This window comes from Macrotis lagotis, chromosome 1, assembly GCF_037893015.1.
Source record: "Macrotis lagotis isolate mMagLag1 chromosome 1, bilby.v1.9.chrom.fasta, whole genome shotgun sequence".
In the NCBI taxonomy this organism is placed as follows: domain Eukaryota; kingdom Metazoa; phylum Chordata; class Mammalia; order Peramelemorphia; family Peramelidae; genus Macrotis; species Macrotis lagotis.
Window position 1 is genome coordinate 900,809,114 of NC_133658.1, and position 23,391 is coordinate 900,832,504.

General features: G+C 45.7%; 1 protein-coding gene across 9 annotated transcripts in view; it reads right to left on the reverse strand.

Moving 5' to 3' along the window:
* Positions 1–247: 247 nt before the first annotated feature.
* The window catches only part of GRAMD1A (GRAM domain containing 1A), a 27,682-nt gene continuing 4,538 nt past the window's right edge, over positions 248–23,391 (reverse strand). For 3 of the 9 annotated variants that reach the window (XM_074218936.1, XM_074218937.1, XM_074218941.1), the window contains 16 exons: positions 8,963–9,188; positions 8,805–8,825; positions 8,311–8,395; positions 7,800–8,104; positions 6,278–6,774; positions 6,026–6,179; positions 5,359–5,554; positions 5,102–5,245; positions 4,691–4,809; positions 4,321–4,463; positions 3,604–3,707; positions 2,709–2,882; positions 2,021–2,108; positions 1,373–1,480; positions 1,128–1,266; positions 249–1,020 (listed from right to left, as the gene is read on the reverse strand). In XM_074218936.1, the coding sequence (XP_074075037.1) occupies positions 928–1,020; positions 1,128–1,266; positions 1,373–1,480; positions 2,021–2,108; positions 2,709–2,882; positions 3,604–3,707; positions 4,321–4,463; positions 4,691–4,809; positions 5,102–5,245; positions 5,359–5,554; positions 6,026–6,179; positions 6,278–6,774; positions 7,800–8,104; positions 8,311–8,395; positions 8,805–8,825; positions 8,963–9,188 (2,596 nt within the window). In that variant the 3' untranslated portion in view covers positions 249–927. Of the gene's footprint in view, positions 1,021–1,127; positions 1,267–1,372; positions 1,481–2,020; positions 2,109–2,708; positions 2,883–3,603; positions 3,708–4,320; positions 4,464–4,690; positions 4,810–5,101; positions 5,246–5,358; positions 5,555–6,025; positions 6,180–6,277; positions 6,775–7,799; positions 8,105–8,310; positions 8,396–8,804; positions 8,826–8,962; positions 9,189–23,391 lie in introns of all 9 variants that reach the window. The other 6 variants (XM_074218945.1, XM_074218944.1, XM_074218940.1 and 3 more) reach the window with 6 other exon arrangements.

Genomic DNA, 23,391 nt, shown 5'->3' on the forward strand with positions numbered 1-23,391 from the left:
TCTGAGTCTCCATTTCCTCATCTATAAAAATCTACCTCAATGCTGTTTTGAGGTTCAGAGAAGACCATGGTTGTAAACTTTAAAGTGCTATGCAGTGTCCCAAAAGTCTTCATGTGATGTAAAACCATAAAAGTGGCAACTTATTCCTGTGGTCATTCCATCGTAGAAGACTTGGAAGAGATTTCTGAGAAGCCAGGACTTATTAGCTATCCCTTTTCCTTACTCCACACCCTCACCCACCCACCACACGTCCCAGTATCTCGGCCTTCAAAAATACAATATTCCCACAAGAACATTTCCGACCCTTTATTGGGGCTCCGTTTGCCCCAAATAAATATAATACATTAGACCCCATCTCTGGGGGGAACACTAGACAGTCAGCCTTCCTGTCCATAGGATTGCCCACCCTAGCTCTGTCCCCCTCCTAGGGGCAGATTGAGCCTTGCAAAATAAATTACCCAGAGGGGAATAAAAGGGGGGGGGGGGAGGAGCTGCAGAGAAGGCCCTTGCAACCAGCTCCAGGATCATCTCAAGTATCATCTGGGAGAGGGGGAGGCAGACAGTTGTTGGAGGCTGAAGGCAGATTGGGGGGAGGGGAATAAGAATATTGTTCTCTCCCCACCTCTACTGCCCCCAGTGTACCCTCCCCAGGTACTAAAGTGCATCACAGCTCTGCAGTTGAAGTGTCCGGCCATGAGGGGTACAGGGGGTAGTGGGAGTTGAGGACTGCTCTTCATAGGGAGGAGAGTTTCTTGTGGGTATTGGAGATAAAGGGGTTATAGGTGTGGATGGAGAAAAGGAGGCACAGCAAGGGGGTAGGGGGAAGCAGGCATCCAAAGGGTCCAGCACTGGTCCAGCAGTGGCAACTGAGGCTGTCCATCTGTTCACTCATTGGGGGAATAGTTGGAAGGGGGAGGGAGGGGATTCTCAGGAGAAGGCATTCTCTCCAAGGGGCTCAGGGTCAAAGGGGGGTTCCGACATCTCGATGCCCTGGTGGAGTTTCTCCAGGGAGAACTTCATCTGCAGGGAAAGCAAAGAAGTCATGCCTGGGTGGGGGAGGCAAAAGAGGGAGGCCCCACAGATGCCGGGTAAGGACTGGGAGGAGAGGGCTTCTCCCACTGACTCACCTCATCCAGCAGCTCCACCGAGGCCCGGAGGATCTGACGCCATTTGTGCACCTCCACACTGTGGAACTGCTTCTGGAGGGCCAAAATTTCTGCCCACTCAGCGGCCGTCTGAGGAAACTTCCTATGGGGAGAGTTGGGGCTGAGGCCCAAAGGGAGAAGCAGATGGAAGAGGGTACACGGCCTCTGCCAGTCCATTCCCCTTGCTCTTCCTCCCCGTCCCCTCCAATCTCATCCACTCCACTTACTCTTTGCCCAGAGCCAGGCTGTGCCAGGCCTCAAAGGTGTGGGCCGTCCGCTCCAGGGACCAGAGCCGATAGAAGAGGAGAGCATTCAGGGCAACCAAGATGACGAGACTGCCGGGCAGAGAAACCATCGGGGATCACAACAGGCCTGAAGTCAGGAGCCTCAGAGAGGTCAGGAGGAGAGGGGCAAATAAGGGTCATGGGTCAGGAATCTAAGTATAGGTAAGCTTGGGAGGATGGTTGAGAGCAGTACAAGGGCTCTGGTGCCCAAGTGGGGCAGAGAGGAGGGAACTGGGGGGAGGGGAGGCAGGAGATTCAATACTCTACCTTACACAGATCCTAGGGAAGCAGGGAAAAAGTGAGAAGAGACAAGAAGGGGTAAGGATCTGTCCTCCCACCAAGGATCATAAAACTTAAGATTTAGAGCTGGAAGGAACCTGAGTTCATCTGGTCCCACCCCCACTCCTTTTACAAATGAAGAAACTGAGGCAGAAGAGATGAAGTGACTTGCTCATGGACACAGATAAGTAAGGGGACTTGAACCCATGACCTCTGCCGGCAAAGTCAGTGCCCTTTCCATTGCACCATGGTGAGGACCCCATATTTCACATACACACACACACACACCCTGCTCCCCAACCCCCTGCTCACACAATGCTGATAATAAGGAGGATTCCAGGAATGCCAGATCCAGGGTTCTGGTCTAGAGATGGCTCTGAGAGTCGAGAAGTGATTGAGCCTACAGGGAGAAAGACTGATGGTAAGGGAGGGATAAGGAACCCACAAGGAAAGCAAAGTGGAGCAGAGGTGAACCAGAGCCCTGGAGCTGCCAGAGGCCCCAGAAACCGTTTAGTCCAAGTTTATTCCTTTACAGATGAGGATACTGAGGAACTGTGAGGTCCCACAGGAAGTAAATTTATCCCAGATGGGATGAGAGGGGGAGAGTGGAACTCCTTAGCACTGGCACCTCCTCCTGAACTCCCCCAATTTCCTGTCTGGTCTCATCTCTTCCTTGATTCTTTCCTGCCCCATCCCATTCCTTGGCCTTGCCCAAGATCAGACACTCCCCCCTACAACAAAGGTCCCAAGCTCCCACCACTCTCTCCCAGGAAGTTCCCCAGACTTCTGGTACTCTGTACAGCATCAGGGTCCTTGAGCCTGGTAATATTTTTGGAGAACAATGCTTCTCCCTCTTATCTGCTTGTCCTCTCAGAGAGGGTCTCTTTAGAAGAGGGACCACATTTCCTTTTCCCTTTCTTTTCTCTATCTCATCAGGCCCTCCCAGAACTATTCAGAACCTGATATAGAACTCCCAGCCCCCTGTTCCTCCCTTAGATACCTGAAGGGTGCAGGCCTCCCCGAGTGCAAGCATCAGGATCGGCATGAGGAGGGTTCTCCCCATGGCTCCTCCAGCTCAGAGGCCTTTTGCGCCGTCTCAGGCCTGAGAGCAGCCCCCGGGCCTCCTTCCCACCCTCTTCCAGGGACAGTTTCTCAGCTTTGGAGAGCTCTCTCTCTGGTGGGGAGGAAATGAAAAATGAAATCATTCCTAAGAACTGGGGCCTTTCCCAGTCTGAGTCCTAGGGCTCCTTTCTGGGAATCCACAATGGGGTCACATAGATCCAGTGGGGGCTTCCCCTGCAGACCTCTTCTCCTGCCCTCACCCCATGGGGCCTCTAGGACTAATGAGGTCATCACCCATAGTCATCATCTCAGGTACCCTGGCACTTCCCTATCGACTCAAGGAGGAGGATCAAATCCTTTGGAGTTAACTGTGCCATATTTGGAGTTCTTTTAAAGGAATCTTTACTAGTAAATTAGGAGAAAACAAAACAAAGAAAAAAAAGTATCACAAAAGAAAAAGGGTGTGTGTGTGTGTGTGTGTGTGTGTGTGAAAGTGAGGGGGGAGGGAGGGAGAGAGAGAGAGAGAGAGAGAGTGTGAGCATGACTGATTTCTGTTTCCTTATACTTGGCTACTGAATGAGTCGGTTGGCCCAGTCACCTCCTCTTATCTCAGATAAACTAAGGTGGAAATAGGGTTTTGCTATGTCTTGCCATTTGGAGGAGGGGGACAGACACAGTAGCTGTCCAAGGTCCACAATTCTAGGGCACTCACGTGCCCAGGCTGGAGAGGTCTAGAAGTCCGGTGGAACAAAGGGTGACCGGTGGAAGCCACCCCCCTCACGATACCCTTCACCTTCCTGACCTGTTTCTTCCCTAGGACTGCCTCAGCTTACCCAAGTGGTGAAAGTAATCCTCAATGCCACTCCAGGAATTCTTCTCGATGAGGGATTTCACCAGACTCCAGGGCTGCTTCCGATAACGGATCTCTGAGGAGACGCTAAGTGGGGAAGAAAGGAGTGTAGGAGGATGGGGGGGGGAAGGGATAGGAAGAAGGGTCTCAGGGCTTACACATCATAACTCCTCCCACCTCTTTTCAGTTTGAATCAAAATTCCCTCCAGGAAGGCTTGCTTGATCAAGGCAGTAGAACAGAGCTTGTGATCACCTAAATCAACCCCTCTCCCCAATTTCCCATTTGACAAATGAGACCAGGAGAGGTTAAAAGAATGGTCCAAGGTCATGGGATTGAAGACCCAGAGGAGACTGAGGAAGGCTTAGAAACTCATGTCTCCCCAGACTCTGAAAGAGATCTCAAGACAGATTCCTCCCTGTTCTGCCCATCTCCCCTTAACTCGGGCTCCTGATGTCAGACCCCTGCCCCACCTTGCTCAGACTGAGAAGTCTCTAAAGACAAGGCTGTGAGTCAATTCTCAGAATGGAAGCTCCCCCCAAACATCTGAGCTTTCCCCTTGCATATGAGTGATCTCTCTTCCTCTCTATCCCAGTGGAGTCCAACTGATACCCAAAGGTATCACACAAGACTGGCTGAGATCTCAGGATGGGAATGTGGTGGGGGCTGAGGAAGTGAAAGGGTCGATGTTTCTGTAGTTACCGGAGGCGGGTCTTGTTTCTGGCCAGGCTCAGAATACAATATCGATGAGCTGTGTAGAAATAATCTTGGTATGGAATACCCTGAGTGAGAACCTCGGAGTCCACCACACAGCCCCCACCCTGAGGACTCCGTCGGAATAGAGTCTGGCCAAGGGAAGAAAAGAGAAAAGCACATATCAGAAGGATTCTCTCCAACTTCTCTCCCTTCATTTTCAACTGGGACCCCTACCCACCCCAGGTCCTATTGTCCCCTCATTCTGAACCCCCTCGAAGCATCCCCATACTCCATCTTTCTCTCCAGGTCTCTCTTTTCCTGGTTCCTTCCTCTTCCTCCCCACCTTCCAGGCCCAAGTGCCTTCTTCCTCCCTTACCTGAGTCTCCACTACCGCAGCACTCTTGGGGCCCAGGGGATTGCTGATGGGGATGGTATAAGAGAGAACTCGGCTCTGGTGACATTTGCTCTCCCCACTCCATGGGGTAAACGTCACATCTATGATGGAGGAGAGGGAGTGAGGAGCAGCTTATTCTCTCCCTCTAACTGCCTTCACCCCAAACCACAGACCAAAAGGAAGCTTCTTCCCCAACCTTGCCTCCAAGAAGACTCCCTAGAAGAAGGGTCTCTCCACTGGTTGGGAATACTTGGGACGGGAGAGAACGATTAGAAAGAGGAGGGAGCTCCTAGGATTACCCTGGATCTTGGGATCCCTCAAATCTGAATCTCGGTCCTGCCCTCTTGTGGCTTTACTATTTACCCCAGACCCTCCCTTGCCCTCTGTTCTGACCAGTGAACTTTCGCTGTTGGAGGAAGCCCTGCAGGAAGGGGGAGTCAGAGAACAGCATCTGTTGAAGACGATCAGCCCCCATGTGGAACACGCAATTGATGAGGAGGCGGCCAGAGAGGTCCGGGAGGAAGGAGGTGAGGTCAGCTGGGGAGGGGAGGCAAGGGCAGATATTAGCTTGGGAGGTGGGAAACCTGGACCATGGAGTTGGGGGACACAGCCCAGTGGAAGGAGGGGAAAGAGTGGCATTCCTGCTTCACCTTCCTCCGTGGCTGAGGAGGAGGAGTTACTTGTATCAGACAACATCTCTTCACTGGGCAACAGATCCAAGGGAGCCAGGGGGGCCGGACCATCAGGTGGCATCTCGGCTGGAGGGGGTTCAGTCACTGGGGTCACTGTTTGACTAGATGAGGCATCTGGCTGACTATCAGTCTGCCTTTCTTTATCTTCCTCACCCTGAAAAAACAGGCAGTGGGTTCAAGCCTCCCACCCTCCCCAACTATTCTCCTATCTCCTCCCAAGTCTAAGGGGCCTACCACGAGGGCCTAGGAAGGACAGACAGCATCAGATTCACTTGGCTGCCAAGTGGGTCATTTCCTGGCTCAATAAACTCCAGGGGCTTCCTATAGCCTCTACGCTACAAAGTCTCCGTTTGCTGGATATAAGACACCTATTGACAGATTAAGTGAAGAGAGAAGGAGATATTGGTGATTTTTCCTGGTCAGATTCTTCAGTAAAGCACAAGTCCCTTAATAATAATCTCCGATTATTATATTATATATTATAAAATAATCTAAGATTAACAAATCTAAGAGATAGTGACTTAATAATGGGGCTATGCTTAGACCCCTGATCCCATCCTCTTTCCACCATCACCCATCACTCGTACCCACCTCTCTCTCTCCCTGCTTCTTCTATTTGACTTACCACATTGTCCCCATCGCTGCTGGCCTGGGAGGGGCAGGGTGTGAGCTGGGTCCGACGGGAAGCAGTAGGGCTGGGCTCCCGGCTGAGGTCCGGAGACCTACGGGGCAGGGTCATATCACTCAAGGCAATCACATCCCCCACCTCCTTATGGCCCCTGTCAAGAAGAGAGACAAGATCAGTGGAAGCCCGAGTCCCTGCTGTACCCAGCACCTGAGGGGGCTGCCCTACTCATGTCTCCCCAGCCCATCTTACCCTAAACCATTCAGCTGCTGCAAAGGGCAGACGTAGTCTTCATCCTCACTGGTGAGGCCAAGTTCTGACCCATAGCACTGATGTACCAGGTGCCAGAGCTCCCGAGGTGACAGAGTCTGAGGATGGACAAGAGCAAAGAGTGGGGGGTGGGAGAACTTCCTCCCTCCCCCCCACCAAAGGTATGAGAGCCTTCTCCTCTCTCCTCTTCTGAGGGGGTGGAAGAACATTTTTCCCACCTGCCCCAACTGCCTTTCCTGGTGGTCACTGACCCTGATACCTTCCTCCCAATGAAGTCCCTTCCCATCCTGCTCACTAAAAATGGTTCTCACTCTTCCCCATGTTCTCCACGAGGGGGAGCGCTTGGTCCATCCCCTACCAGGCCTCTCCTCTGAACCTCCCCAACCAGCCCCTGGTACCTTGTCCAAAAGGGCATTCTGCCAAAGGCGGAAGATGAGCAGGAAGCAGCGGTCTCGAGCCCCAAAGGAGGTGAAGAAATGCTGGGGGAGGTTGAGCAAGGCATGGTGTGAAAGAAAGCAAGGGTATGAACCCAGTCTTCCTGCCCCGAAGTTCCCCCAGACTTCCCCTCTACTGTCTTTGGCCTCCAAATTCTCCTGCTCACTTATTTATGGCTCTTTGCAACTTCCTCTTCCAGTCTGCAGCACCCCATCACCCTTTAGACATTTCCTGCTTCCTATGTCTTGGAGGCACCAACTCCTCCTCCCATTGCATCCTCTACTTATCAAGCTCCCACTACTCCTCTCACTCCCCAACGCCTTCCCCTGTTCTTCATCACCCTCCCTAAAAGCCTCTTATTTCCTATGCCCTTCCCTTCTACTGCCTACCAGCTCCCCACATTTTCCCTCCCAATTCCATTTTCCCCATTCTATCTCCAGCCCCCTACCCACTCCCCACAATGTCCCCTCTAATTCATGCCTTCATCGTCTCTTGCCCTTCTAAATTAGTCTCTCTGTCCCAAATCTGCTCCAACTGATCCCCGCAGAGCTGCCAAAGTGACTTCGCTAAAGGGCAAGTCTATGTCACTCCCCCGTGTATTAAGCACCAGTGAGCCCCCATTACCTCCAGAAGGTCAACGCCTCCAGCCCATTCCCACATTTCCATTCTTCCTACTCCACCCATTCCGGCTTCACTTGCTGTTCTCCACACAACACTCCACCTTCGTCTCTGGGCCTTTGCAACGGCTCTCCCCCAGGCCTAGGATGCTCACCCTTCTCACTTCCATCTTTTAGAATCCTTAACTTTTTCCTTCAAGACTCCACTTGAGCATCACATTTTACATGAAGCCTCCCCGGATCGACCTAGCTACCGCCGCCTTCTCGGCTAACCTTCCATCTACTCCAGCTCTATCTGTATAAAGTTCTAATAAGGGGTCTCCCCTCTTCTAGCCTAAGTTCCTTGAAGGCTTCTGCTTCATCTTTCCCAGTGAAGCGGTCCCTGATTCTCACTGAACTTCTCATTCCCCAATAATGCCTCTTCCCTCCAGGGCTCCTCCTCCACTGCCTACTTTCTCGTTTTCGGTGCAGATCTGGATGGCATTGGGGATCAGTTTGGCCGTTTTCTCTTTCTTCAGACATGTCACTTCCTTCAGCTGAATGGAGATCTGGAAGAGACAAGGGAGGAGATGGGCTCTTCTAGTGTGCATGTCTCCCCATCCACATCCCTCTCCAGCCCAGCCTCCCCTGCCCCCACTGGTCCCAGGCCTCACCGTGGTTTCCCAACGGAAGATATTGCTGTAGAAACAGATCCAATTTTCAGAGAGGTAGAGGCGGCCTTGGAGAAGGATGTCCCTCTGCAGGGCGCAGGAGTAATCTGAGAGTAGAATGGACAAGGGAATGGGAGACAGGCAGCTTAGTAACTTGAGACCCAGGAACTAGGAAGGGAAAGGAAAGTCCAGGAGAGGAGGGCAGCAGCCTGGCAGGGAGACAGGGCACAGGCTGGCAAGGAGGCAGTGAAAACCAGGCATACAAGGACAGGAAAGGAGAGAGGTCCCAAAGGGCTCCCCCTTCTGCTCTTACCCACGATGAGTCTCTCAGCCTCAGGAAGTTTGCTGAAGAGTTTTCTGAAGTCCTCATTTCGCTGTTTATAGGTAGGACTCAACATCTGTCAAAAAGCAAGAGACCCAGGGAGTTTGACCAGGGTCACCCCCTACTTTGCCTTCCCCAAATTCTCCTGAGGCCCAACTGGATAATCAATCAATGAGCCTTTATGAGACACCTACTATCTGCCAGGCCTCATGCTAGATGCTGGGGATACAAATAAAGAATGAATCGATCCCCCAGCATCTGCTCATCATTCAGCCTAGCTCTGGCCCTACTCCCCCTTTTGCCTCACATTCTACCCCTATCCCTCCCTCCTCCTTCCATTTTGCTAGAGACCTTTCCACTTTCTGTTCTCGGACCAGGGCATCATTCATGCTTATAAAAGTTATCCTTTCTCCCTTATTTCTTTCTGAGGAAGCACCCAAAGGGATGTTTTAATCCTCATCACCCATATTTCCAGAGATACTTACACTGTACCAGCTCTGCATTTTCTGTAAGAGAAAAGAAAAGAGTCAGTTTAGGTTTCCTTCTATTCTACTACCTTTGCCATATCTCTCCAAGTCCTTACTGTGTTTACCACCCCCTCCCCATTCCTCACCCAACATGCACACCCCAATCCTGTACAGACCTTACTATTTCTGATGAAGTTTCTGCTACCAAGTGACTGGGTCCCGGGAGTGCTTGCCCCTCCGCCTTTTTCCGAGGAGCTGTCTGACCCCTTCTCAGATCCCTTCTCCACCATGGTTCCCGTGTCCTGCTCCGCAGGTGGGGAGCGGTTGGGGGGCAGCAGCAGCAGCCTCTTCCGAAGGGAAGGGGAGCTGCTGGGGGTGCTCCGGGCGGAGTGGGGGGCCGTGCTGAAGAAAGAATGGGAAACGTGAATTGAAGGCTCTTTCCCCTCCTAAACTCAGTTAAAGCACCCAGATCTTGAACCTGAGATCCAACCTTAGGATGCCCTAAGAAATTGGAGAAACACTCTACTATACTGTTCATTTTTTATGGTTTTTTTTTTTGTTTTCTGATTGATATTTTATTTTTCCAATCACTTGTTATGCTCATTTTTCCAGATTCATCCACTTGCAATATTTATAAAGTTACACAATTTTCTTCCACCCTCCTTCCCCCCCACCCCTATCTACTCAGTGGTGAACAGTCTAGTGAACATTGTACATGTTTATTACATATTAGTCATTTTGTATATGAAGAATTAGGACTGAAGGAAAAGAAAAAACACAAGGGAAAGGAAGGAAAATCATATGAAAAACAAACATAGTGTTCGCTCAGATTCTGTGGGGTTTTTTTGGGTTTTTTTTTTGGTCTGGATTTGGATATACTGTTCATTTTTATAACAATAATGGCTTGTGTGTATATATCAATCTATATCTATATCTATATGAAAGTATCTTCCTTCAGGACAACTCTGTGAAGAGATTCAGCAATAATATGCCCCTTTTACAGATGAAGATGTTGAGGTTGGTCAGTAACTTAGCTCGTATGAGTCTAGGGCTTCCAATTCTTTTTTTTTTTTCTTTTTAGGTTTTTGCAAGGCAAATGGGGTTAAGTGGCTTGCCCAAGGCCACACAGCTAGGTCATTATTAAGTGTCTGAGACCAGATCTGAACCCAGGTCCTCCTGACTCCAGGGCCAGTGCTTTATCCACTGCGCCACCCAGCCACCCCCAAGGGCTTCCAATTCTTAGGACTTCTCTGCACTGTGATCCACTGCCTCAGTGTCTTCCATTCAATATCCCTTAACTCCCACCCCCATTCCCCAGTCCCTTTTCCCCTCTTCCAGGAAGAGATTACCTCTCCCTACTTCAACATTCATTCCATAAGAACTCTCTTATCTACATGCTTTCTATCTGCCTCCCACCAGTATTTAACATGGTCATCTGGTACCTGGTTCATGTCCCCAAGTGTCTGCCCCCATCAAAGGTCCAGATCAGGGACTCCAAAGGACAAGGATCATTATTTAAATTGGGAAGGGGGAAACAGTCCTAGTCTCATGACCTTTATGTGACCATTTCTATCATGATGAACTCTGAAATTACCTTTTATGATTCTATCTTTTCCTCTGCTTTATGATACGTAACTCCATTCTTCATCCTCACTTTGACCTACAATCACCCCACCCTCAGGTCTTTCTCAAGTTACCACCTCTCCACTTGCCACACTCCACTCCTTCCCTATCTCAACTTCCTGGTGAATCAGTTCAACCCTACACTCTCTAGAGTAGAGTCCCTTTGCCCCCTTTGCTACAAGTCAGTCATTTCTTGTCAAGCCCCAACCTTGGATCTGCCTCCTTAGTTTTTACTCATAATTTATAAAATAGAAATGAAAATACCACCAAACTATGTTGACTGGGTCCACTGAAAATTAGTTAAATAATCTCAATTGGGCCCTTACTGAGATAGGACAATCCTTTCTATACCTTCTAGTAGACTCTCCCACTCACTACAGCACTTATTCCAAGCCTTTTCATCCCTAAGTCTTTCATGGAACCCCACCCCCAGCTGAAGATGGCCTCATACTTCATAGAAAAAAATGGTACCATTCACAAATGGTCCCCTCTTTCCTCCTCCCCATCTTACATCACTCAGTTGTCCTGTTATCTCTCTCACCTTGTCTCACATGAAGAGGGGGCCTTCTTGCCAAAGCAAACCACTCAGTATGCACAAGTGATCCCATTCCATCCTATAGTCTCTGGCAGATATCACCCCACTCATTAATCTTCAGTCTCTCCCTGCCTACGGTTTCACTGTTATCAACAAACGTGCACGTGGCTCCCCATCCTCAAAAAAAAAAAAAATCACTTGAGCCATGTATCCCTGCTAGCTATTAGACCATATCTCTCCTTCCTTTCATGGTTAAACTAGAGAAAGCCAACTACAATAAGACATATCATTCGCCTTCTGCCAGAAAGGTAATGAACCTAATATACACAGAGACATATATTTGGGGGCATGACCAGTAAGGGAATTTGCATTGTTAGACTATGCATAATTATGATGAGGCCTGTTTTTTCTTTTGTCTTATTGTTCAATAAGGGAAGGAGAAGGGGAAGGACAGATTACAAATTCATGCAAAAATAATATCTATTTTAAAAAACAGAATATGCCAGATAAAAGAAGGAAAAATCATCTACAGTAAGTACTTCCTCTTCCTCCTCTTTCACTAGTTTTTAAACCTTCTACAGTCTGGATTCTGATCCCATCATTCAACTGAAAATATTCAAATAATCTCTCCAAAGTTACCAATGACTTCAATCTTTGTCCTTCTTGATCTCTCTGAAGCCTTCGATAGTACAGATTACTTACTCACTTCTCTAGGAGACTTTTTCCTCTCTAAGTTTTCATGACACTGTTCTCTCCTGGGGCTCCTCCTATGTATCTGATCACTCCTTCTCAGTCTCCCTTGCTGGATTTTCTTCCAAGATAACTCACAAGTGGGTGTCCCCTGGGCTCTTCCCTTGGTAATCTTCCTCAATACTCTCTCGATGGTGTTCTCAACTCCTATGGTTTCAATTATTATCCCTGTGCTGATGACCCTCAGAACTATTTATCCAGCCCTAACCTTTCTTTTGAATTCTAAAGTCTGAGCTCTCCACCTGTCTATTGGTCAGCGGATTAACCTATCTCAAACTAAACATGTTCCAAACAACTCATTATCTTTCCCTCCAATCCCCTTCCCTTCTCAAATTCCTTATTATTGTTTATGGTACCATCAACCTTAGTCATTCAGGCTGGCAACCTTGGTGACTCAAATCCTCACTTGAGTTTATCCCATATATCCAATCTCTTGCCAAGCCTTGGCTTTCTATCTTTATATCTTTTATACATGCTCATCATTGCCATGACCCTGGTTGCGGGCCCTCTTGCCTGAATTTCTGAAATAGCTCAATAGTTGGTCTTCCTGCCATTAAAATCTCAGCCTCCTGTGGGTTGTCAAATTGATCTTTCTAAATAAAGCACAGAGTTAGCCAGGTCACCTCCCCATTTGATAAATTCCTCTAGTTCCTTATCTATCACCAAATATAAAATCTAATGGCTTTTTCTCAGTCCTCTTTCTTGAGACCTCTGCAAGCACTAGAAATTTTGGGCTGCTCTTTTCTTCTAGATACTAGTGACACTGTCACCCCCTAGTTCTTCTGGCTCCTTTACAATTCATTTGTTGTGATTTTCATCCAGGCCTTCCCTGCCTTCCCTTCTCTACATTCTCTCCTCAAGATCCCTTATCAGCTCCTAGGGCTCAACTACCATCTCATAGATTACTTTGCATGTTTGTCTCTCCCATTAGATTGTAAACTCCTCGAGGGCCAGAACTACCTTTTGTCCCTTTTTCCATCCCTAGAGCATAGCATAGTGACTGGCACTTAATAAATGCTTCTTAATTGATTGATCTTTATATGGATGACTCTAGAACCTATATGATATGGTGGATCGAGCATTGCACTTGGAGTCAGGAATGAGTTGGAATCCTGACTCTATACTTACAAGCTGTGTGACTCTAGTCACTTTACAGAGGTAAAGGAACTCAGTTTCCTCATCTGTAAAATGTAGGAATTGGACTTGATGACCTCTGAGACCAGTCAGTGCTTCTGTATTCTAGAAATTCTGCACCAGTCCTGAACTACAGGCCTGTATCACCAACCATCCACAGGACATCACCATCCAGATGCTCAATGGTCATCTCAAAATCAAGAAATCCAAAGCAGAATTCATCATCTAATCCCCTAGAAACAATCCCTTCACTTCAAAAATACTAACTAAATTAACCTCTGCAGTTTCAGTTCTCCCATGTTCTCCCATAACTTAACTGTGGGAAGTTCATCCAATATGGTAGAGTCTTATTTGCTTCACTGACATTGTAAAGGTACCAATGAAACAGTCTATCCACAGGTTGTTCCCTTGCTCCTGCCACGTGACTAGCCCATTTTCTTTTCCAATGATGCCATTTTTGGATTACTTTCTTTGTTCTCATTCTTTTTTTTTAACTTGCTAGACTTTTGATGATGTATAACAACCTGCTCATATCACCTACCATGCCCCTCTCTAACAGCTCTCTGAATTTTTAATTCTCTTGAGACCAAATGTAGGTTTCCATAACTCACAGCTATACAACCACAGCAGAAGAATATCAGACTTAAAAATAATGGGCTTCTACGTTCATGGGAAAATTCTGGGGTCATTAAAGGAGCTTTGCAGTTTCTGGGAATTCAGTCCCTTCTCCTCCCATTTAATTCTGGCCTCAACTCACAGTTCATATGCATACTGATGGAGGAATTCTCTAGGTTGTCCATTAACTAAATATCCTAATCTGTATAGCGGACATTCTTCAACCCCTTTGTTTTTACTATGGGGATAATTAGGACAAACTTATATATGTAGACAAGACTGTATGACATCATCTGCAAATGGGAGCATTGGAAAACTTCACCCCTTAAAGAGTATTCCTGTTTGCTTTGGATTCTGCCTAGATTTTTTCCATTGCAATGTTGGACCTTATTAATACCAATACTAAAAGAAAATCAACAATCACTGTGCTATACTCCTCCTGATCCAGCTATATAAAATTCAATGACATTAGAGGAGAACTGACAGGCTTTTCTAAGTGATACTGTATAGGAAATCACATCTTTACCCCATTACACAAGTGACTGAAAAGTAAAAAGAAGGCAAAAACTTCACTGTGCTTACCAGTTTTGATTATGAAAAATCATTTGATTTGAAACAAGTCTGCCTTCATGACTTTTTCTACAAGACGGAACTCCATGCCTCCATCAAAATAATTCAAGATTACTTGAAAGCTAGAACAACCAAGGTGACCTTGTTCATGGACCCTCTAATGATGAGTAATGGTCAAGATCTATCACCACCCCTCTGGAGACCAAATTTCCCACTTTCTGGGGAGGGCACCATCATCTTCCCAGGGACTCATGTTCACACAAGCTGAGAATCATCCTAGACTATTCCCTCTCCCTCAACTCCTCTATCCAAGGAATCACTATCTCCTCTCAATCTGACCTCACATTCATCTCCTCTCCACTCACACAAACCTCCCTCTACTGCAGGTCTCATGGAACCCTGAGTGGACTACTGCAGTCACTTCTTAAGTGGTTCCCTTAACCTTCATTCTTTCCATTTGAAACAATCCAATCTCCACGCAGCTGCCAAACTGATATTCCTAAAGCCCTGGTCTAACCAAGTCACTTCCCTGTTCAAGAATTTTCAGGGACTCTCTATTGCTTCTAGAAAAACAAAACCAAAACCAAAAACACAAATTCCTGTTTGACACTTCACAATCCTCAAATTTATTTCACACTTCAGCCAAACAGATCCATGTGCTATTCCCTGAAAAAGAGCTTTGATTTCCCACCTCCAAACTGTTCTCCATGTCCGGAACAGTCTTTTTCTTTTACCTCTCCTTGGAACACTTGGTTCCCTAAGTTGTTAGGGCATCCACCAAGCTACCCTTCTGTGTTTGTTTCTTTCTATATTTATTCCATTAAATTCATGTGGCCTCCCTTCACAAAATATAAGCATCCCAAAGAAAGTATGTTTTCATTTTTGGCTCTGTAACACAAAGCAAACACAGTATTTGGAATGCTGTAGATGTTTCTGAATGCTTGTTGAATTGAAAACACAAGTGGTACTGACCTTAAATGAAAGATAATGATCAATATATCTGTGTGTCTCTGTCTCTCCCCCACTTCCCTCTCTTGCTCATCAGCTCTGTCTCTCTTTCTCTCCATGTGTGTCTTTGACTCTGGGCAAAGAAGGAGGCCATGGATGTGTTTTGTGCAAGATGCTATCAGATTTGATCAGAGTCCGCTGGTTTGACCTCAAGGTTATCTCTTGTTGTATAGGGGAAGTCTATGGGAGTCTACTAGGGAGCGATTGATGAAAAAAATCTATAGAGTATTTTTTTAAAGTCAGCAGAGAAGCAGAAGACAAAGAGACTGAATTAGATGACCTGGGCTCTCACTTGTCACAGTCTCAGAATCTGAGCCAGTCTCTTCATTCTGAGGCTCTTTCCTCATTTGTAAAATGAGGCTGAACTAGGGTTCTAAGATTTCTCTGCATAAGCTCACCCTGAAGTCTCCTTCGCCAGTCATCCTAGTGTTTTTTAAGTTCTATGGGGGTGGGGGGGTGGGGGGGTGAACCCGAACTCTCTACTGTGATTCTTGGAGAATTGATGGAACATTAAAAGAGACAGGAGAGAAGAGGAAGAGGAAGAAAGGAGAGAAGGAGAGGAAGAGAGGGGAGGAGAGAGGAGAGAAAAAAATAACAAGAAGGTAGCTTTCTCGGCAGAGATACTAGAGTGGTTTGTCATTTCCTCTTCCAGTGTGTCTCCATTTAACAGATGAGGAACTGATGTAAATAGTGGTTATGACTTGAGGGACATACAGCTAGTAAATGTCTGAAGTCTGATTTGAACTCAGATCTGCCTGACTCCAGACCCTGTGCCCACTCCCCATTTATGACCTGTCTCCCCTTACTTGAACTAAGTCCTTAAAGTCAGGAATTGGCCTGCTCTTGCCACTTGTATCTCCAGGATTTAATATATGGCCTGGCAAATAGTTAAGAGCTTTTGTTGTAAATTTGTTGAAAACTTAACAAACCTTTCTTAATCAACTTCTAGGCATTGTACAAGGTGCTGGGAACAAGAAAATCAAAAAACTCAAAACAGGCCCTGATCTCAAGGAGCACCTACTCCACTGGGGAGAGGGAACCATGTGTGCAGATATGTAATCACAAATGTGTGCAAAGGAATACAAATATATTACCAAATAATTTCCAGAGATAGGGAAGAGGAAAAGTCCTCTGGAGGGGAGAGTAGTTGAGTTGAGCTTGGAAGTGGGGGGAGGAGCCAGGAGGATAAGCATTCCAGCTAGGGGAGCCAGATGATCCTGGTCATAAAAACTGCTTACCCCTGGGGGGATAGGAGGGCAAGTGTAGAGATCTGAGGTATAAGAATTTCAGAAATCACAGATTAGCTTTCAGATCATAGACATCATAGGCTCAAAGACCACAGGGGATTATTTGTTCCAACTAGCTCTTAGTGGGTCTTTTCAGGGTTTCAGTATCAGATTTGGGTGTGGCTGCCTGCCACAGAACTTTCATTTCTGACAAAATGAAAACTACTGGGGCAGCTTCCTACATCATTCTCTGTTCAGAATAATCCAGTGATCTGAAGTCCCTGATCAATAGCCCCTCAAAAGGGGACAAGACTGAAATATATAAATGGACATTGATATCCCATCTTTAACATGCTTCCACTTCTACAGCCAACTGCCCACAGGCTGTAGGACTGCAGAGTTCAAGTTAGAAGTCAGTACTTCATTTTCTCTCTCTGTTTTTTTTTAATTTTTGCAAGGCAATGGAGTTAAGTGACTTGCCCAGGGTCACACAGCTAGGTAATTATTAAGCATATGAAGCCAAATTTGAACTCAGGTCCTCCTGACTCTAGAGTCTGTGCTCTATTCACTGCACCACCTAGCTGTCTCCCAGCACTTCATTTTACCAATCATTGTCAAAGTCAACCAAGCTTCTTAGTAATCCAAACCCAGATTTGTTCCCTTGAACCCCACTGAATAGTGGTGGTACCACCATTCAGTCTGTCCCCCAACGTCATCATCTTCTACCCTCCCAAGCTATGATCAGACGCATCAGGTCTATCCACCTACAACATGTAGAAAGTCCTCTCCTATTGTTCCTAAGGATTAGCTTAGGGCAGGCAGGCCCTCATTCTGATCTTCCTGGACTTTTGCAAAAACCTTTTAATCAGTCTTTCTCCCTGTTCTCCCAGTCCCGTCAAGACTTGTACAGCTGACAAACTAATCCATAGATCTGCCATGTCACTCCTTCGAAGCCCCCCTACTCCCTATTAAATAAAGATTCATCTGCTGTCAACTTTCCTTTCCACTTTCATGATTAATGAACACTTAGTAGGTACTTACTTGGGGACACATTATACCTTGTCACATCATTCATGAATGAATGAGTTCTAAGGAGGTACTTGTTTGGGAGGGACAAAAGGTCTTTCCATTCAGTTCATGAATGAATGAATGAGTAAATACTTGGTAGGCACTTGGATAAGAGGACAGAGGCCTTTCCACTCAGTTCGTTGAAGGAATGAATGAATACTTAGTAGGCACTTGTTTGGGAAGGACAGAAGATCTTTCCATTCAGTTCATGAATGAATGAATGAGTAAATACCTGGTAGGCACTTGGATGAGAGAACAGAGGCCTTCCACTCAGTTCATGAAGGAATGAATGCTTAGTAGGCAGTTGTTAGAGACAAACAGAAAGCCTTTCCTTTCAGTTCATGAATGAATGAATGAATTAGCACTTAGTAGACACTTGCTCTTGATGCTTCAGTCCAAGTTCCCAGACCCAAGTTCCCAGCTATCTTTATCCTTTCCTCCCTTTTCATGGGCCATAGGCAATGGCACAGGTTTGTTCTAGAAGACTGTTCACTTATTTAATTCCATCCTCCTTTAAAATTCAATACAAATCACACCTCCTAAGACCTCTCTGAACAACTAGGGAATAAATAGTAGATGGAGCACCTTTGAAGTTAGGAAGATCTGAGTTCAAACCTAGCCTCAGACATTTACAAGCTGGGTAACCCTGGGAAAGTCTCTTAACCCCTATTTACAATGGAGAAGTAAATGGCATACCACCCCAGCTCTTTGCCAAAAAAAACTTCATGGACAAAGTCTATGGGATCATAAAGAGTCAGCAACAAGACTCCTCCCTCATTTCCATGATCATTTTTACTACTCAGACCTTCTGTTGTTCCATCTTCCTAATGCATTTACCTGGGTTTGTACCTTTGGGGAAGTGAAAGGACCCAAATATATGATGTCATCAGTATAGGTAACTCCCAGATGAGGATGAAGAATATCCTTGCTCTACAGGGTCACACAGCTAGGTAATTATTAAGCATCTGAAGCCAAATTATCTTTCTCCAAGCTCAGTTATTCTCTGGGGTAGGATTCAAAGGAGTTAACTAACAATTGAGGAAACTGAGGATTAGCCCATGTCTTGGATGATGGATTTGTAACCAAGTATAGACACCCAACTTGAAGACCTTTTGTCCTATAGCATGTTTTCTCTGCCCCATTAGACCAGGGACCCAGACTGGTTCATATCTCCAACAGCCACCAGCAAGACTAGAACCCAGGTCTTCCTGACTCCAGGTTCAGCACTCTCTCTGTTGGCCACCAAGTTGCCTCCATGAGAACAATGATCATGTCTTATCTAAATCTGAGATGTCATCACACAAACACACACACACACACACACACACACACACACTTCCCCATCTCCAACCTCAACAGTCAGACCATGTAGATCTTCAGTTCAAGAATGTTCAGTGGCTCCCTAGTGCCTCCAACCTAACCTTCAAACTCTTCAGGCTGGTTTTCAGGGCTGATTCTCTCTAGTCTTTGTTCCCTTTTTCATAATCTCCATTCCAATCCACTGAACTGTCCCCCATACTTCAGCCTTAGTTTCTCTCCCAGACCCAGCAGCTTGACAAGGTCACTAGGTCTCTTTGTTCTGGCCCTTCTGACCTGATCATGGGATTTCAAGTCTCTGTGTGACTTGCAGGCCCTATTTCTTGCTGCCCTTTCACACCCAGTGTTAAACACGTCAAAAATGCTCTTCAATCTTATCTGGATCCTGCAGCTCCTTTTAAATATCACCACATCTTAGGAAGGCTATAGGGCAGAGGGAGATGTCTCATCCTCAACCCACTGTCATACGAAGACCCCTTGAAATACCTGAGGGGATGGCAAAGAATTGGGAACTGAAGGGATGCCCATCAATTGGGGAATGACTGAACAAACTGTGGTATATGAATGTGATGGAGCACCACTGTTCTATAAGAAATCTCAAGGGATGGAAGCCTGGAAAGACTTTCATGAATTGATGCTAAATGAAGTATGATGAAGAACCAGAAGAACATTGTACACATTAACAGCAATGTGGGATGATGATCAACTATGATGGACTTGATGATCATTTCTGCAGTACAATTATCAAAGACAATTCTAAAAGACTTGTGATGGAGAATACCACCATGTGGAGAGAAGGAACTATGAAGTTTAAATGTAGACCAAAGCTTACTATCTGCAATTTTGAAAAAGTTGTCTTATGAATTATGTTGTTTTTTTTCTCCCATTTGTTTGGATATGATTCTTCTTTCATAACATGAATAATATGAATCTATGTTAAGCATGGTTATAGATGTAAAGCCTATAATACATTGCTTTCCGTTAGGGGAGGAGGAAGGGGAGAAAGGGAGGGAGAAAAATGTAAAAACAAATAGTTGAAAATTACATGTAGTTGGAAAAATAAAGAAATGGGGGCTGGGAAGACCTGAGGGATTTTAGCCTAATTAAAAGAGGTATGGGAAGCTTTCTTGAAATCATTGCAGGATCATATTTAACAATAGAAGGAATGTCAGGTGTTCAAATCCAGGTCTCTCATTTTCCAGATAAGGAAGCTGAGTCCTGGAAAGATGAAGCAACTTGTCAACAGACACACAGGTATTAAGGAGAACCTGTCCTATGGAAAAGGGTGGAATTTGCAGAGAAGTTGATTTAATCAGAACTGAACTTCACATATTGTTGTTGCTGTCCAGTCATTTCTGACTCGTGACCCCATTAGGGGTTTTTCCTGACAAAGATCCTGGACTGGTTTGCCATTTCCTTCTCCAGTTCATTTTACAGATGAGGAAACTAAGGCAAAAAGGATGAAGGAACTTACCCAGGGTCACACGGCTAGTAAATACCTAAATTCAGATTTGAAATCAGGAAGACAATCTTTCTATCTCTTGGCTCGGAGTTCTATCTACTGATCACCTAGCTGTCCAACATACAGTGGGCAGTTAACAAATGCTTATTGGATCAGAGATATGAACCAGTGTTGGTCCCTGGTCTAATGGGGCAGAGAAAACATGCTATGGGACAAAAGGTCTTCGAGTTGGGTGTCTATACTTGGTTACAAATCCATTGTCCAAGACATGGGCTAATCCTCAGTTTCCTCAATTGTTACTTAGTTAATTCCTTTGAATTCCACCCCAGAGAATAACTGAACTTGGAGAAAGACACCCAGCTAAACTGAATCCCTCTCACACTAATCTAAAACGCTCTTCCCCTCTGGTTTTCATCCTTCCTGGGCATGGTTATGTACATGAAATAAAAAGTGTTTCCTTCCCTTCCAACTGTGAGCCAATTATTTCAACCCAATGGGCATTTCTTAAGCCCTCCCCCCCCACATATATATATAAGAAAGCTGTATATGCATCTATGGAAGGAGGGAGAGAGAAGGAGTGAAAGAGAAGGAGAGAGGAAGAGAGGGAGAAAGAGTAGGGATAGATAAGAGAGAAGAAAGAGGAGAGAAAGAGGAGAGAGGGAATGAAAGCAGGAAAAGAGGAAGAGAGGAGAGAGAGAGAGGAGAGAATTGATAGAGGAAGAGAGAAGGGAAAAAGTAAAAGCAATAAGGAAGGAGGGAGAGAAAAGAGGGAGAAAGAGTAGTGAAAATAGAAGAGACAGGAGGGAGAAGAGACAGAAAAAGAGAAGAAAGGGAGAGAAGAATAGAGAGCCAGAAAGAGGAGAGAGAACAGAAAGAGAAGGGGAGAGAGGGATTAAAAGAGAGTTACAAAATAATTGAGAGAGAAGTGTCCTCATCATAGGGCAATACTTGAACCTACAAGGAGGCTTGGGGCACTATAAAAGACAGAGGTACTGGGGAGGGTGTTTCGGAGACAGGAGAAGGACTGGGCAAGGACAAAGAGGTAGGAGATGAAGGGTTGTGTACAAGAAAGAACAAATAGGCCAGTTTGGCTGGAACAGAGTGTGTAGAAGAGGGCTGTGGAGAGGGGAAGGAAGGGCAAGAGCAATATGAAATTAATCTAGAAAAATGGGCTGAAGCCAGGTTATAAAAGACATAAATGTCCAAAAGAAGAATTTGTATTTTATCTATAGGGCCATAGGGAGCCACTGAAATCCTTGAGTAGAGGAGTGCCAAGGCTGGATCTGTGCTTTAAGGAATAAGCAGAATATCAAGAGAGGTCTCAATAAGTCAACAGGGAAAATGAGAAGTAGGGAGCTCATTTGTCCAAGGAGAAGTGGCTCTGCTATGAAAAAACTGTGACCCTGAGCAAGTCACCTTACCTTCCTGAGTGTCTCAGTTTCTTTCTCTGTAAAACAGGATTTAAAAGACCAGGTTGTTTCAAGGACTAAAAGTTTATGCAATTATGCAATGTGAAGTGCTTTGTAAACCTTCAAGCTAGGTAAATATCATCTCTTATCAGAGCAGAAATTCAAACATTTATTTGTTTGGGGTTGAAGTTTTTTAATTGTTATTTATTTATTTTGGCCTGATGTTTGAGTGATTTCCTGGGTGTCCTGGTACTCCCTCTACCAAGATAAGTCTGTCCTTTGGGCACTGTCCCCAGGCATGGGGGAAGAGGCCTCATATAACATCTTGCTTAGATCTAAGACATTAAGTGACTTGAACAGTCCCTGGTTCTTTCTCTCACCCAGGGGTCCAGTCAGCTCCCAACGTCAATGGAGTCTATCATCTCTCATCTCTGTTTCATCAGCCTAACTTCCTCACCTCACCAGAAATGGTCTTCCTGCCTCAAGTCACTTTACCCACCCTTTCCACTCACCCATTAAGGTGATTTTCCTAAATTACTAGTCTGACCATATCACCCCACCCTACCCCCTTTCTCTATAAACTCCAGAAACTTCCTATTACCTCCAGGATCTAAACTGTTCCCTCTACACCTGCACCTCCAGAAATCTATTTCTTCCTTTTCCTTAAAAACTCAGCTCAAACATCGGTATTCATGTATCTCCCCACCCTGGGCCCAGCTTCTTCTCTTATTTTGTATCAGCTCTGTTATGAGAGAGAGAGAGAGAGAGAGAGAGAGAGAGAGAGAGAGAGAGTGTGTGTGTGTGTGTGTGTGTGTGTGTGTGTGTGTATTCTGTGTCTCCCCATTTAAATGTAAGCTACCTGAGGGCAGGAACTGTTTCATTCTTATGTCCCCCATGACTAAAACATAATAGGGGTTTAATAAAATATTGCTTATTTGACATTCAAAGCTTTCTCCAATTTGACCTCAGCTTATCTCCTCAACTAATTACAAATTATTCCCTTTCAAATACTTTTGTTTTAACAAGGCAATGGGGTTAAGTGGCTTGCCCAAGGCCACACAGCTAGGTAATCATTAAGTGTCTGAGGCTGGATTTGAACTCAGGTACTCCTGACTCCAGGGCTGGTGCTCTATCCACCGCCCCACCTAGCTGCCCCTCAAATACTTTTTTGATCTGGTCAAACTGACCTTCCTTTTAATGCTGAGACTGGAGTCAGAAAGCCCTGAGCTCAAACCCAGCCTCCATACTTCCAAGGTATGTTGCCCTGAGCAATTCTCTTAACCCTATTTGTCTCACCTTCCTCATCTGTAAAATGAAGATAATAATAGTCCTTTCCTCCCAGGGTGATTGTGTTGATCAAATGAGATTATATAGATACTGCTTAGCATAGTGTAGGTGCCTACTAAAGGCTTGTTCCCTTCCCCCCCTTCTCTATGCTTCTATACTGGCCTTCTTAAAAGGGTTCCCCCCCCCCACAGAATTCTTATCTTTCTTTAAACAACATTTCTTATATGTGGCTTTTGTGATTTCCCCCATATACACACACTCAAAAAAAAAATACCTATATTACCATATATACCATATTCTATGTGTGGATGGAGGGTGTGTGTGTGTGTGTGTGTGTGTGTGTGTGTGTGTGTGTGTATGTGTCTTGATATGAAGGAAGGGACAAACTGCCTTGTCTATCTCTGCACACCCTAGTCCAGGATCTGGTATGTAGGTGGTACATACCATTTACATAGCTGGTAAATTGATTCCTGACTCAGAGGCCTGCTCTCTGCCCACAATACCATACCACCAATAATAATGACTGGTGATTACTAAAAAAAATATTACTAAAATCTTAGGCTCTACAGGATCAGGGCCCAAGCAACCTCAGGTGAAGGAC